Genomic DNA, 14,332 nt, shown 5'->3' with positions numbered 1-14,332 from the left:
TATGTAGCGCTACACAAGCATGTTTTGTGGGCACAAAGATAAATACTGGCGCCAAAACCTCTGCATCAGTAAATAAATTTTAAAAAAAGGTAGAAGACGAGCTTTTTTTTTCTCTGCCCCGAGTTTCGACCACTGCATTTTCATACATTATCCAACGAAGTAAATACAAATTCCGTATTGTTCATCTTCGAATGTAGCAGAATTTCAATGTACTACGAAAATCCGACTGGCAAGACTGTTAGGGATGTTTGTCAATATGGCCAACTCTACGTTCCGAGTTCTTTCCTACCTGTGAGAAGAGATGGTTGCTAATAAGAACCTGATGAAATGTGAATCACATGCAGTATTCCCTTCACCATAAGAATAATACGAATATAAACATTTTGCCATGTATTCTTTCATGTTTGCTGCTATCTCATTTTAATCCTGTCTGCGTAATAAACTACGAAACTAGAGCGAGACAACAGCAAACGCGGAAGAATATATGTATCGTGTCATGTTTATATTCATATTATTCTTATGCCTAATAGTGATACAGTCAGAAATGAAGCACGGCAACTGACTAGATTTTAAATGTAAGATGACTAATTTATGTGCAGAATTTGATGTACTAAAGAAGCGGCCGCAAAGATTTTCAAACGGAGGAAAATTTTCGCAAAACTCTCGTTCAGACCATGTTCTATCATACGCATTTGGTTCTTGTTGGTCATTATCAAAGAACGCAGCAGTGTAAGTAACAACAAATAGCAGTCTCTTGCCATTGTTTCGCTAATGAGATGATTCCTCTTTTTTTTTAAGCGGCGGTAGTGCGCACAAAAGCAAGTCACGATGCGAGCGGTGACAGGCCGTAAACACGCACTATCAAAATGCGACAAACAATGCATTACACAGTACAGTAATGCATTTTCAGCTTAGAGTGACGTAAACACCTATAACAAAGAAAACGGCACTTATCAGATCAAAGCAAAATAAGCAATCGATTCAAACCAGACGAAGCACGTGAAAAAGGCAGGGTACCCGTATAAATACGGACGGAGCGCCTGACGCATAGCAATGGTTACCTGGTAAAGCTTAACTGCTAAGCTTATGACTCGAACCAAACTACTGTAGCTGTATCGTCTTTCATTTGACCTAAATTGTGTCTCATATTACAATGGACCAACTTTGTTTCGATTTGGAGGTGTGGCCTAAAACTTTACTCTCCCCTTGAATTTCGAGTCTCAAATTTCAGGTGCGGCTTAGATTCGGGAAATTTTTTTTTTCCCTTTATTTCGAGTCTCATTTTTCAGGTGCGGCTTAGATTTGAGTGCGGCTTAGATTCGAGTAAATACGGTATGCTGAACCTCCAGTTCTGGTCCAAGTGTCAATCTAAGTAATTTTGAATAGACCATACATTACTTACTTCAGTTTTAGTTTTAGGGAAGATTAATGCTATGTATCTACTAATGCTTAATTGTTTCACATTCAGCTGTAAGTTGTGTGCACATATCAACAGTTATCTAGGCTGGCCAATCTGAAATTCACAGCGTACAGTGAGGTACTCTGGACCACTTCTCAAGAAAGAACCACCACACCAGTTTTTCACCATTGTTCTTCAGACCATCTTTCATTCACTGCTGGCTACAGGCCCCACTGTGTGCACCATCTCAGCTTTGGACTTTGCACAGCTGGGACAGACTATCTAATATACTCAAACACAGAATCTCCCATCGAAGTTAGTGCCTTTGCTTAAGTATTATGTTGAACTGTCTTGCATAAATATCACACCCTTGCCCCAAACTCGTATGAACACTAAACTTGCTGGAACTCACTCTCTCAGTTCCACCTTCATTCTTGGCCACATACATCTTTTTAACACTCTCGCACTGTTATGCAATGACAGTCTGTGAATACTCTCATGTTGAAAAAAATGGGTTCCTTAAACTCTTAGAATTTCTCCAATATATGTCTCATAGTAAATATGTGATTTACAATCCATATCCCTGCCTATTGATCTCTAACTGGTTCTACATTCACATTACATACGAGTTGTGTGTGGCAGAGGGTACATCTGTTACTACGACAAGTTTTACTTTCCACTACCCCTTATTTCCAGGTGGTGCTTGGAAAGAAAGTGAGTGAGTGAGAATGCATCTGTGTTAGCTATAAAACCTCCAGTTTTGTTGCCACAACCACTCTATGAGATTTATCTTGGAATAAATGTTACCCTGTCCAAATCTTCTTGCAGTTTCTCGAAAATCTGACACACACACACACACACACACACACACACACACACACACACACACACACACACACACACACGTATTTTGGCATGTGTGATAGGGACACCCTTTACTCATTTGATGTTCCTTACAATGAATTCCTTTCCTGTGACAACCTGTTCATCTCAAGAGTAGCCCTGCACCAGAAGGCTTTTGATACCGTTCCCCACAAGTGATTATTAATCAAACTGCGTTCGTATGGAGTATCGTCTCAGTTGTGTGCCTGAATTCATGATTTCCTCTCAGAGAGGTCACAGTTCGTAGTGATAGACGGTAAATCATCAAGTAGAACAGAAGTGACATCAGGCATTCCACAAGGTAGTGTCATAGGCCCTCTGCTGTTCCTGCTTTACATAAATGATCTAGGTGATAATCTGAGCAGCCCCCTTAGATTGTTTGCATATGACACTGTAATTTACCATCTAGTAAAATCATCAGTCTACCAACTCCAATTACAAATTGATCTAGAGAGAATTTCTGTATCATGTAAGTTGCAATTGGCACTAAACAAAGAAAAGTGCGAAGTCATCCACATGGGTACTAAAAAAAAACTGAAATTTTGGGTATATGACAAATCGCACAAATCTAAGGGTTGCCAATTCAACTAAATACCTAGGAATTACAATTATGAGTAACTTAAATTGGAAGGACCACATAGATAATATTGTGGCGAAGGCAAAACAGACTGCACTTTGTTGACAGAACACTTAGAAGATGCGACAAACCCACTAAAGAGACAGCCTACATTACACTTGTCCGTCCTCGTTGGAATATTGCTGCACGGTATGGGATCCTTATCAGATAGTATTAACAGAGGACATCGTAAAAGTGCAAAGAAGGGCAGCTTGTTTCGTTTTATCGCGCAATAGAAGTGACAGTGTCACTGATATGATACTTGAGTTGGGGTGGCAGTTACTGAAACAAAGGCGGTTTTCTTTGTGGCAAGATCTGTTTACGAAATTTCAATCACCAACTTCCTCTTCCTAATGCAAAAATATTTTGTTGACACCCACCTACGAAGCGAGGAATGATCATCACAATAAAATCAGAGAAATCAGAGCTTGAACGGAAAGACTTAGGTGTTCCTTTTTCCCACAAACCATTCAAGAGTGGAATGGTAGAGAAGTTGTATGAAAATGGTTTGATGAACCCTCTGCCAGGCACTTAAGTGTGAATTGCACAGTAACCATGTAGATGTAGATTTAACATCCCCAATCATCTGTTGGTTATATTCCAATATCTGTCTTCCCCTTAAGTTTCTTCACTTTACAGTTCCCTTTAGTAACATAGGCATTACTCTCTGGTATCTTATCACCTACCTCTTCTTCCTCTTCTTCCAGTCAGCGTTTCTCACTTTGCTTTGGCAATACTGCAGGGGAACTCCTTATTTATCATCTTATCAGTTTACATAATTTTCAGCAGCCATCTCTAATACCACATCTCAAAATTTTCAGTTCTCTTCTCGTTCATCTTCCAACAACATCTATCTAGCAATAATCCCAATACTCACCGCAATTGGTCTTACTTCACACAGCTGGGTACTGTTCTTGAAAAAAAATCTAAGTAGTCTTGCTTTGCATCTTGGCACAGGTCCTGTCATATAAGACTCTTCCATCAGATAATTATATAGATTTCCTCTATTGTTATTCCTGTATTGGTCTTTCAACACAAGATAGACCAGATTCTGCATATATGTTTGACTTCCTCGGTATAGTTTCTCATTCTACTTTTGTCATAAAGTCATCTTTGATTAATGTGGCACAAGGATATTTTAAAGTTAAATTCACAAAGCACTGATACACAAATACTTGAACTTAAAGCTGAAAATCAACAAAAAGGAAGAGTGCTTTCTTGTCATTAATAAAACTGAATATTTAATTTCATAGAATACCCCCAGAATGTTCTACATTTGATACTATATACATAAATTCTTGCTCTGTCATTGTGTCTTCCCATTGAAAGCTGTCAAGGAAAAGCAATGTTCCATTACAACACAAATTTATGCCACGAGGACTGGATAAGTCCGTCCGTCCTTACACAGGGTGGCCAGAAACAAGCGGAAAAGCTAGTACAGATGTTGCAGGGTAGATTGTGCTGAGGAAAAACAGTTAAAAATCTGATATGTTGCACCATTTCTGATTTAATAAACACTGAACTTAGCCTATCAGGTCTATGCACATGCAAAGTCAACCAGACTGCCAGGAACAGCATTGCCAAATGTGTCAAAAGACATTCATTTATCTGTGAATTTACATCGAAAGAGGTGTGATAGGACAATGACAGAGGTAGGCTTGACACAAATTTCCCACAGCAGTGAATTTAGTGGTATTTGTATAGCTCTCTTGTTCAGCGTAACGCACCCAATGAAGAACAAACTTAAGAACACATTGTCCAGCAGACTGCTTGAATTTGTGTGTGCAATACATTATCCGTGAACTTCAATGCTAATTAAATCTGGGAATGTGCAATATATCAATTATTTTCTTAACAATTATTTCTCTGTGCAACTGTCCCTGCAACATTCTTACAAGCTTTTCGAACTCTTTCCAACCACCCTCTGTACAACCAATATATGACTTTGGTGAAGTAAGCAGATTTGTTCCAGGTATTGATTTAAGGCATTCATTAATAATACAATTAACCAGCAACAGTTATGCTTCTTACAAGTGCTTTTCAAATACTATTCATAACAACCAACACATAACAGAACAAGGTAACTAGTTAATTGAAATTCTACAGAAATTCTATAAAATTGCTCGTATCATAGGTTTCCATGGTTCACCATCTATGGTCATTTAACTTTACTGCTACCATAACATATAATGATATTCTTATTGTATTCATGCTTAAGACAACACTGATGTAAAAACTTACATCATGTCCAGAGCCACTGACATTGTGTTTCAAGTCTGGGTCTTGCTTTATTTTCAGACTAGGATTTTCAGTCATTAGCGGATCTTCAACAAACTGAAAAAAAATAAATAAAATAAAAAATATCATATACATTTCTTATGTGACACTCTTTTAAGATGGGTGCTGGAAGAGGAAGCGAGGGAGAACATTATCAAACAAGTATACCACACAGAAGGTAGTTGTGCCTAAAAATAATGGCCACAAGTATTCAATTATTGGTCCAAATAGCAAGAAAATGTAGATGCCACATTATAGCATTTCAAGCTGAAGCTCTGTTTATTCTGGAGGCAAACATATCAAAGAGATCATCAACCACATATCAACAGCAATTATTTCTTCCTTATCAAGCAGCCATACCATACACACTCACAAGAGATTCTATTTCCTTAACTAAAACTTCTCATTTTACAATAGAGACATGATATTGCAAACAACAAATTTGCATTAATACAACACCATTTCACTTTCAAACACATAAAATATGCCATGTAAAATGACACAACTTCCTCCTTTTCACCAATATTTGTCATTCAATCTTGAGCAATATTTGAACACATAAGTAGTGTGCTAGTTTTATTTGACATCATTGCCAGAGCTGTTGCCAGCACAAACCCAGGTTTGTAAGCATGTGTCAAGATTCCAATGAACAGTTAGGTAGTTTCTAATGAAAGTAAACTGCATTATGTGGATATGTTAGCATTTCTACTGGTATTTTGTTGCAACAGTTTGAATACTGTGAAGAATCAGATAAAAGTATTTTTATAGAAGTGTACTGCATTCACAAATTACTAGCAAGTGTTGTTTGCACACACTAAGATATTTATGACTATATGGCAGAGAAACTAAAGTAACATTACTAAACTGAACTGTGGTTGCATATGAAGTCAGTCTTTTGTAGGAATGGAAAATCCACGATGGAATGTAGCAATCTTATAAAAAAGATAGTTTCTACTCACCACACAGTGGAGATGTTGAGTCGCTGGAAACTGAAGTCAGACTGCGAACAGCAGTGTATGATGTGAGGGGCAACCAGATAGTCCCTGCATGCTCACACAAGTAGCCTCTAGCCTGCTATACTTCCCTCTGCCTGGCTAGCCTCTTGTTATATTCCATCCTGAATTTTCCACTGTTAAATTTCACCTGGCGGCCTTTCTTCCACCCCATAACCCAGTGCTGTTTTCCTTTGCTGCTAAATTCTAATGCTGTACCGTACTCAATGTCTGTCTTTTCTTTTCTTTCCTGTGTTTCTCTTGTCACCTTACAAACCACACTACATCCTCTATTTACAAACCACACTGTATCAACCACCTTGGCCATGCAAAACAGGCAAGACCAGGCCAATTATAGATGCACTGTCCCAAGTCCCACTTTACTCCTTATCATATGTATCATATCATATATATGATTAATCCCACACTTTCAAATTGATCACTCTTCCTGTGTCACTCTTGCATATATTTGTGCATTATTTCCCATACCTTTCCTGTGCCACCCAAACTTTTATCTCACCCTACCAAACCCTTCCAAACCCCACTCCTCCTCCTCCTCCTCCTCCTCCTCCTCTCCATTCCAATTAGCAAATACTAACATCACATAATCTAGCCACATATGCCATCCCCCGGCTTCACACTTACCCATTCATAAACCTGGAAACCACATTACAACCTTTTTATTTATTTTTTCTTTGATCTCATTGTGCCCTCACACCAATTTCAGTCTGTTTCCACTTTTCATTATCAACCTCCTCCCTCTGATTTCATTTTGTTTCACCCTACTTCATCTGTTTAAATATTTTTGTGATTTTTCCCACATGTTTGGGTGTAGTCTAAAAATATTTTTGGACACATTTCTATGTTATTTCTGTATTTTTACATGTTTTTATCCACCGGCATGGCCTTGTGCCTTCCACCTGCATCATATAGAAAATTTTGCTTATTGCTAGCCATAACCCAGTCCCAGATATTAATCCTGTGTTGTTGCTTGGCTCATGGGATACTCTCAAATGGCTGTAGCATCGAATTACCTATTTCTGGGTGCCAAAATAACCTCCATCTGTTCAGTTTCCACCTATCCTTAACCCCCACCAACATGGTCGTGCAATACCATATCAGTCAAGCCCAAACCACCTTTCAATGCCTTATTTCAGTCTTCAAAATTCTCCTGCTATGCAATCCCAAATTTATGGATCCCATAGCACACAAAAACTCTTGACCTTCAGGAGCTACAGAAAATGCTCACCATCTCAAAAAAAAAACTCTCCACCTTGTTCACTTCCTACTTCCACCGTTGACTACCACAATCCACCACCTCTACAACACCTCCCAAATCTGCCCCATGTCCCCCCTCCCACCACCACACAGAATACAAAACCTAAGCAGACCTGAAACACAGTCATGAACCTTCCCTTCAAAAGCCAGGCCCACAGTAGTATCAGTCCTCTCAAAAGGCACCACCTTTTGCCACACACCAAAATTCAATCATGCAGGACTTCTTTAAGATGTTCTCTCCTTCTCCCAGTCTCTACAGTGTAAACACTCTTGTCACTAACCTGACCCATCAGATTCAACCAAAGACCTATGTTTAACCCCACCTGACTTGGTTCACTCCTCCATTCAACTGTGATACACACCCACTGCCCCCAAATCACCACCTGTTAACTTTGCAGGAGTTATTAACCTTGAACCTTGCCTCATCATCATTCCTCAAACCCCTCAACTTGCAACCTAACCTTTCATCTGCAGAAAGAACTGCAATCCACCACCTAAAAACTGATCCTGACCTTACAATCCTACCTCCTGAAAAATGATCCACCACTGTTGTTTTGAAATGCAAGGATTACCTGGCAGAAGGACTCTGCCAGATGTCAAATTCATCCACCTACCAACACTGCCACAGTCACCCCATTCCTGAGATCCAGCAGGATCTTCACTGTGTCCTCAATTACTTAGGCTCACTCCAGAACCTCTCTCCAGAGATCACCTCTCTCCTCCTACCACTCCCCACACTCCTGCATGTTTCATAAAGTTAATAAACCCAGCACCCAGGACACCCCATTGTGGTCAGTTAGTGTGCCTTCACTGAGAGAATCTCTCCTCCCACGGACCAACACCTTCAGCCTATTACCCGCAACCTACCTTCCTACATAAAAGATAACAACCATTCAACCATTTACTGGGTGTTGTGTGATGTCCTTAGGTTAGTTAGGTTTAAGTAGTTCTAAGTTCTAGGGGACTGATGACCATAGATGTTAAGTCCCATAGTGCTCAGAGCCATTTGAACCAGTTTTTCAACCATTTCCTCTGACTCTCCATACTTCTTCTTACTTTACCACTTAGTGAACTGCTCATCATTATTGATGCCACCTCTCTTTACACTAACCTCCCTAATGTCCATTGCCTTACCACTGTGGAACACTACATTTCCCAACACCCAACGGATTCCAAACCACCAGCCTCCTTCCAAGTACCATGATCCACAATTACTTCTCCTTTGAAGGCATTACCTGCAAATAAATCCATAGTATAGCCATGGGCATCTGAATGGCACTGTCCTAGGCCATCTACAGGAATCCTTCCTAAGCACCCAGAACTCCAAACCCTTCACCTGGTTCAAATTCACTTATGATTATGTTATCTGGATCAAGGATGACACCCTATCCACATTCCTCCAGAACCTCAACACCTTCTTCCCCATTTGCTTCATGTGGTCCTACTCAATCCAACAAGCCACCTCCCTCAATGTTGACCTCCACCTCAAAGATGGCTTCATCAGTAACTCTGTCCATATCAAACCTACCAACCACCAGCAATATCTCCACTCTGAAACTGCCACCCATCCCTTACCAAGAAGTTCCTTCCATACAGTGTAGCCACTTGTGGCCATTGCATATGTAATGACAAGCATTCCATCTCAAAATATACCGTGGGTGTCACTGACGCCTTCACAGACCATAATTCCCCTTCCTTGTACAAAAGCACTCTCCCAAGCCTTATCTTTCCAGTCAACCACCACCTCCCAAAGCCCTACCGTCCGGCCACAGAGGAGCACTCCGTACCAGCCGGGACTGGAGCAACTGAATTTACATTCTCGATTCTCCACCAGGGTTTCAACAACCCCTCATCGTGCCCTGAAATGAGGAATGTTCTACCTTCTATCCTTATCTCTCCCACAGTGGTATTCCACCACCCACCAAACCTACACAATATCCTCGTCCATCCCTACACAATCCCTGATCCCAAGCCCTTGCCTTGTGGCACATGTTCCTGTAATAGACGCAGATGCAAGACCTATCCCATACATCCTCCCACCTCCATCTACTCCAATCCAGTCACAAACGTCCCCTACCTCAAAGGCAGGTCTACTTGTGAAAGCAGCCATGTCATACTCTAACCTCCAAGTTCATGTTGCTAACAAAAGTGGTCAGGGGAAGTTAAGATGGTGGAAAAATCAATTTGTGTAGCCTATAATGTAACAATGTTTTCATTTTGATCATGGGAGAAATATTGGGTATTTAATGTAAAAATATCCTTAATATACTTGGCATTGAAACACAAACTGAAATTTTGGAGAGAAATACTGTTTGCAGAGAGAAACACCCACAACCACACAATAGGCAATTTAACAACAGTTTTCATCAGTTGCTTTTGACTTGGCATTTCTGTTATTGATATATACATTGCAGGACTCTTGGACACAATAAAACTTAAAGTAATAGAAAATGGAACTGTCTGATTCCATATCAACCTAGACCTCAGGCTAGGCTACAGATCAGTCTGCCACCACAATCTAGATTCAGCCTTTGAGACAAAATCATTAATAATATTTGAAGACAGACAGTACAAAACAGCTGTTTGGAGACCAATAGAAGAAAACCTTGAAGGTAGCAAAATCAGGACATGAGGAAAGGGCCACCCACACAAAGTTAGTAATTCATACAATTTTGCCACCACAACCAACATTTGTTTCTCAGAAAAAATTATTAAGAAAACTTCAACATCAAATTTGCAGATGTGCTCTATAATGCACATATATGATTATATATCAATAACTGAAACATATGAGCCAAAACAGGATGTGAAGGAAAAGCCATCCACAAAATATGACTAGTTCATAAAGTAAAGGCTTGACGAACTATCTAGTTTAAGCTGATCACTGACTACACTATAATATCATTAATCTGGCTACCTCCAACTTGACTCAGAGACATGTCAGAAACATTTGGTTTCTACTCTGAGCATTACGGCACGTGGACAGTTCTTTGTAAAGTTTAAACCATGAGTCTATTGAGAGAAGTTGTGGGTTTGAGGTTCTACATTATTAGTGGGGGGCTAACATTAACACAGTTTCAAAGAAACATACACAGAGCTCAAAGGACTGGAGTTATCAGGTCCCCGTGGCCAAGACTAGAGCACCACAGGAGCTTCTGGTTACAGTCACAACGCCAAAGGCCCATACACTTTTCAAAATGGCTGGCCTTCCTGGTTTGTATACAGCCATAATTAAATACTAACAGAGCTGGAGTAGTATGCCTGGGTGAAAGACGAGTGTGGGTACTGGCTGCATAGCTATCTCCATTCGCCTTAACAAAATGTGTGGTGTGTTGACTGTAGTTTATTGGACATCCAAACCAGCATAACTCTATTTGTTGGTACTGAAGAAACCTTTCTGCAGAGTCCAGCTTTGCACAGATGGAGGAGTTGCCCATCACTCTCATGGAAACAGCAGCCTTCTGTGACGTAACACATACCACTACAAAGTAGCGATACATGACCCTTCTACATCTTACAGACAAATGATACTTGCAACTAAAAGTTATTTATATAAACAGAATAGAATGATGTGAAACAACTTATCAAGTCTAAATGTACAGGGCAGAAGTAGAATGTCAACAGTATGCACCTGCCAGGGTCTCATCTGTGATGTGGTGTAGAATATGTTCCCCAGCTGAGAGTTTTGTTCATGTATGCAACAAAAATTACTGAAATTTCACATCAACCTGTTGCGCAAAAAACAGCTATTGATAAAGGCATACACACATTTCAGCACCTCCATGCAATCATCAGTGGGTACTTTTCTTCAGTTCTTTAAAATGTAAACACGTTTCAAGCAATAATCACTCTTAATGAAACTGGACCTAAAAACAGTTTATGTCTGTTGTGGTTAATACATTATTTTTCTAAATTTTTGAGTTCTGCACAGCCATCTTTATATTACTGTATACTGGTAGCTTTACTAAATTATGTTCTGTGAGTTTAGTTTGTGACTTAGCAAATCTCTATCAAGTGTGATTTTGTTGCCAAAAAATATTTTGCAATTACATTTTATGATTGCTTATGTCTATTTCTGAAATATCCACTCTGCTTTATTGTGGAAATACACAAATACGAAATATGTTGTTGTGTAGCTTGACTCTTAAGTTACACTTCTTCAGTTTACTGAATGCAGTGTTAAGGTACTGGTGGTGTGTCTAGTCACTATTGATATTCACTTGGTCTCATATCAGTTTGTAGCTAAATTGAAACTATTTACTTTCTGTTATTACACACACACACACACACACACCACACACACACACACACACACACACACACACACACACACACACAGAGAGAGAGAGAGAGAGAGAGAGAGAGAGAGAGAGAGAGAGAGAGAGAGAGAGAGAGAGAAGGCGGGCACAAGCATATAAAAACAATCCAATCTACTTCCAAGCCACGTTGAGGACTTGAATCATAACCTTTTGTTGTTGTTGTTGTTGTTGTTGGTAACATGGGCACTGATCTATGGTGAAAACTGACATTTTCCACAAGCACACAAATCTTTACATAAGTAAAGAAGTAAAATGTGACATACTTAATCTTAGAGTTACAGAGGATTTTAACCTAAACCCTTGATTTGTAGCCTTGCACTAATCTCAAATTCCATATGGAATACATGCCAGAATGATAGTCCATGCAACACTGGGTGTTGGATATTTATTGACATGAAAAAGTTGGTAATGTGGAATGAAATAAATACAGAATCAGGGTCTGAAATAATGAGCATGAAGATATTCATCAAAAGTGTGGAAAAAACTGCTGTTTGATGATCCAACACCCACTCATTAAAGTAGAGTAATGCATAAGAAGTGGCCAGGAAAACATGGTGTACCAATTTGTCAATCATACCATAGTGAAAGGAGGTATACACTTGCGAGCTACATAAGCTTAGAATGGGAAGCAGGGAAAATGATGTAAAGGATGATCATGGCAATACAGAAGGAGCACAATATCACATTGTGCTAGTATAGAAAAGGAAATGGGCCACACCCTGGTATCATCAGGAACAATCCCTACGTTCCTTTGAGGGTATTTAGGGAAACCATAGAAAATGTAAAACTAAACAACCAGAACCTCATGTATTCCAAAATCACGTCTAAGACAGTAGCACTGCTATGGCGAGAAAAATTCCTGTGACAATATACAAAACATGTCTTCCCAAAACTGTCTTACACAGTTATTTAAAAAATCACACATGAAAGGAAAATATTTATTCTTTAAGCAATAGATATGCCCAAGGTAACCAATTCCCTAAATGTAGAGGTTGGAATCTCCAGGCTACTGTAGCCTCATGGATCACTACTGTTAAATTTTGGAAGTCGGGATGATATTTCTGCCTAATGAAGCTGATAAGGAACTGATGAGAAACAACCTGGGCAGACTAAAACTATGCTATGGGAAAGAGAATATGGGCATATACGACACAAATTCATAAGTACTAAAAGTTGTGTCTTGTGGAAAATAGTGAGAAATGAGAAGCAATTCCAGTTGTTTAAGCCAGCACTGGCGTGGTCTGGAATCCTAACATTAGTGCTATTTGGAGTATGGTACAATTTGTCTAGTTTTTTATATATTTTGAATATTTTAACATTGAAATGAATCTTTAATCAATGTTAGTTATTACTATGGATTAATGTTATTGTCTTTTTAATATATAGTGACAATAATAAAATGGAATACTAATTATTAGTCACATACCAGGTAAAAATATTGAGTCATGCTTCCAATTTCTCATACAATGTAACATACTGAGAGAGGAATGTCTCTTACAGTTACTACTAACAAACAGGTCAAGAATGTTCATAATTGGAGCCACTTTTCCTACTTCCTTCCTGGCTGCTCAAGTATCTTGTTCATCACAATGAAGGCAGCACAACAGTAACCTCCATCTTTGGAGGGACATAGTAGCCCAGTTCCACCAGTTGCCCAAAGACCTTCCAAATTCATTCTACTAGCCGTGTAGACTCCTGTGAAATGCAAGAGCCCATTGCCATTATTTCGTGCTCTGGTATAGGTTTTAGTACATTGTCTTGTGCATACTTTCTCTCTGACACTCTAATCAAAACACACTAATGGTATAGAACATTATTTGCATCACCAATGACACCTGCAAGAGGGATAGTAATATTGTGCAACCTTCTTCTAGCATTATGTCATGTAAATACTTTTCCCTATTCAATTGGTCCATATTTTCCCACATAAAAACTATCACGGATATCAGTTTCATAATTTTCATCTAATTCCTGCTCTGATGATGTGTCCTGGTCACTGACAATAACAGCATCCTCTTTATCTCCACCATCGGAATCAACTGGCCCCACATCAAGTACATGATCAATGATCACACTCTTTTCTCCTCCTGACCCATAGCAAACCATTTATAACAATATTTGCTGTTAATTGTATTATCAGATATCATATATTATGCAAAATACACAAAAATGTGCCTTTTATTCTCATGGGGAAAGAGTGATGGGTTGGGGTTTCACAAATTGCAGCATGCTTGAACTTGTTTCAACAGCATCTCACAAAGTCCTATTCTCAACTAAAGTTACAAGAACACATGTATATCATTCTACTGATGTCTTAGAGCAGCTATCAGAATCACAAAGCAGTGTGATATGTCATTTAGCAGTGAACTACAAAAATTCATGAAAGAGGCACACCACACCTCTACACATCACTGTTTTGTTAATAACACCATTGCATAGTCACACGGCAGCAGATAGTTGCATAATAGATTCGAATGAAGCTGAAACCCTGCTGCCAAACAAAAGCTAAGCAAGATGAAAAGATCATCAAAACAGCTTATGCAAGAAGTGTCTAGTGAATTTACAAACA

General features: G+C 39.2%; 1 protein-coding gene across 1 annotated transcript in view; it reads right to left on the bottom strand.

Annotated features, from left to right (window-relative positions):
• LOC126426646 (uncharacterized) overlaps positions 1-14,332 on the bottom strand; it is a 144,097-nt gene that overhangs the window by 117,332 nt on the left and 12,433 nt on the right. Inside the window, exon 3 of the mRNA XM_050088532.1 lies at positions 5,139-5,231. Within this exon, the coding sequence (XP_049944489.1) occupies positions 5,139-5,231 (93 nt within the window). The remainder of the gene's footprint in view (positions 1-5,138; positions 5,232-14,332) is intronic.

This window comes from Schistocerca serialis, chromosome 11 (assembly GCF_023864345.2).
Source record: "Schistocerca serialis cubense isolate TAMUIC-IGC-003099 chromosome 11, iqSchSeri2.2, whole genome shotgun sequence".
NCBI classification, from domain to species: domain Eukaryota; kingdom Metazoa; phylum Arthropoda; class Insecta; order Orthoptera; family Acrididae; genus Schistocerca; species Schistocerca serialis.
The sequence above is the reverse complement of the archived record's forward strand: the minus strand, read 5'-3'. Positions and strand labels throughout refer to the sequence as shown.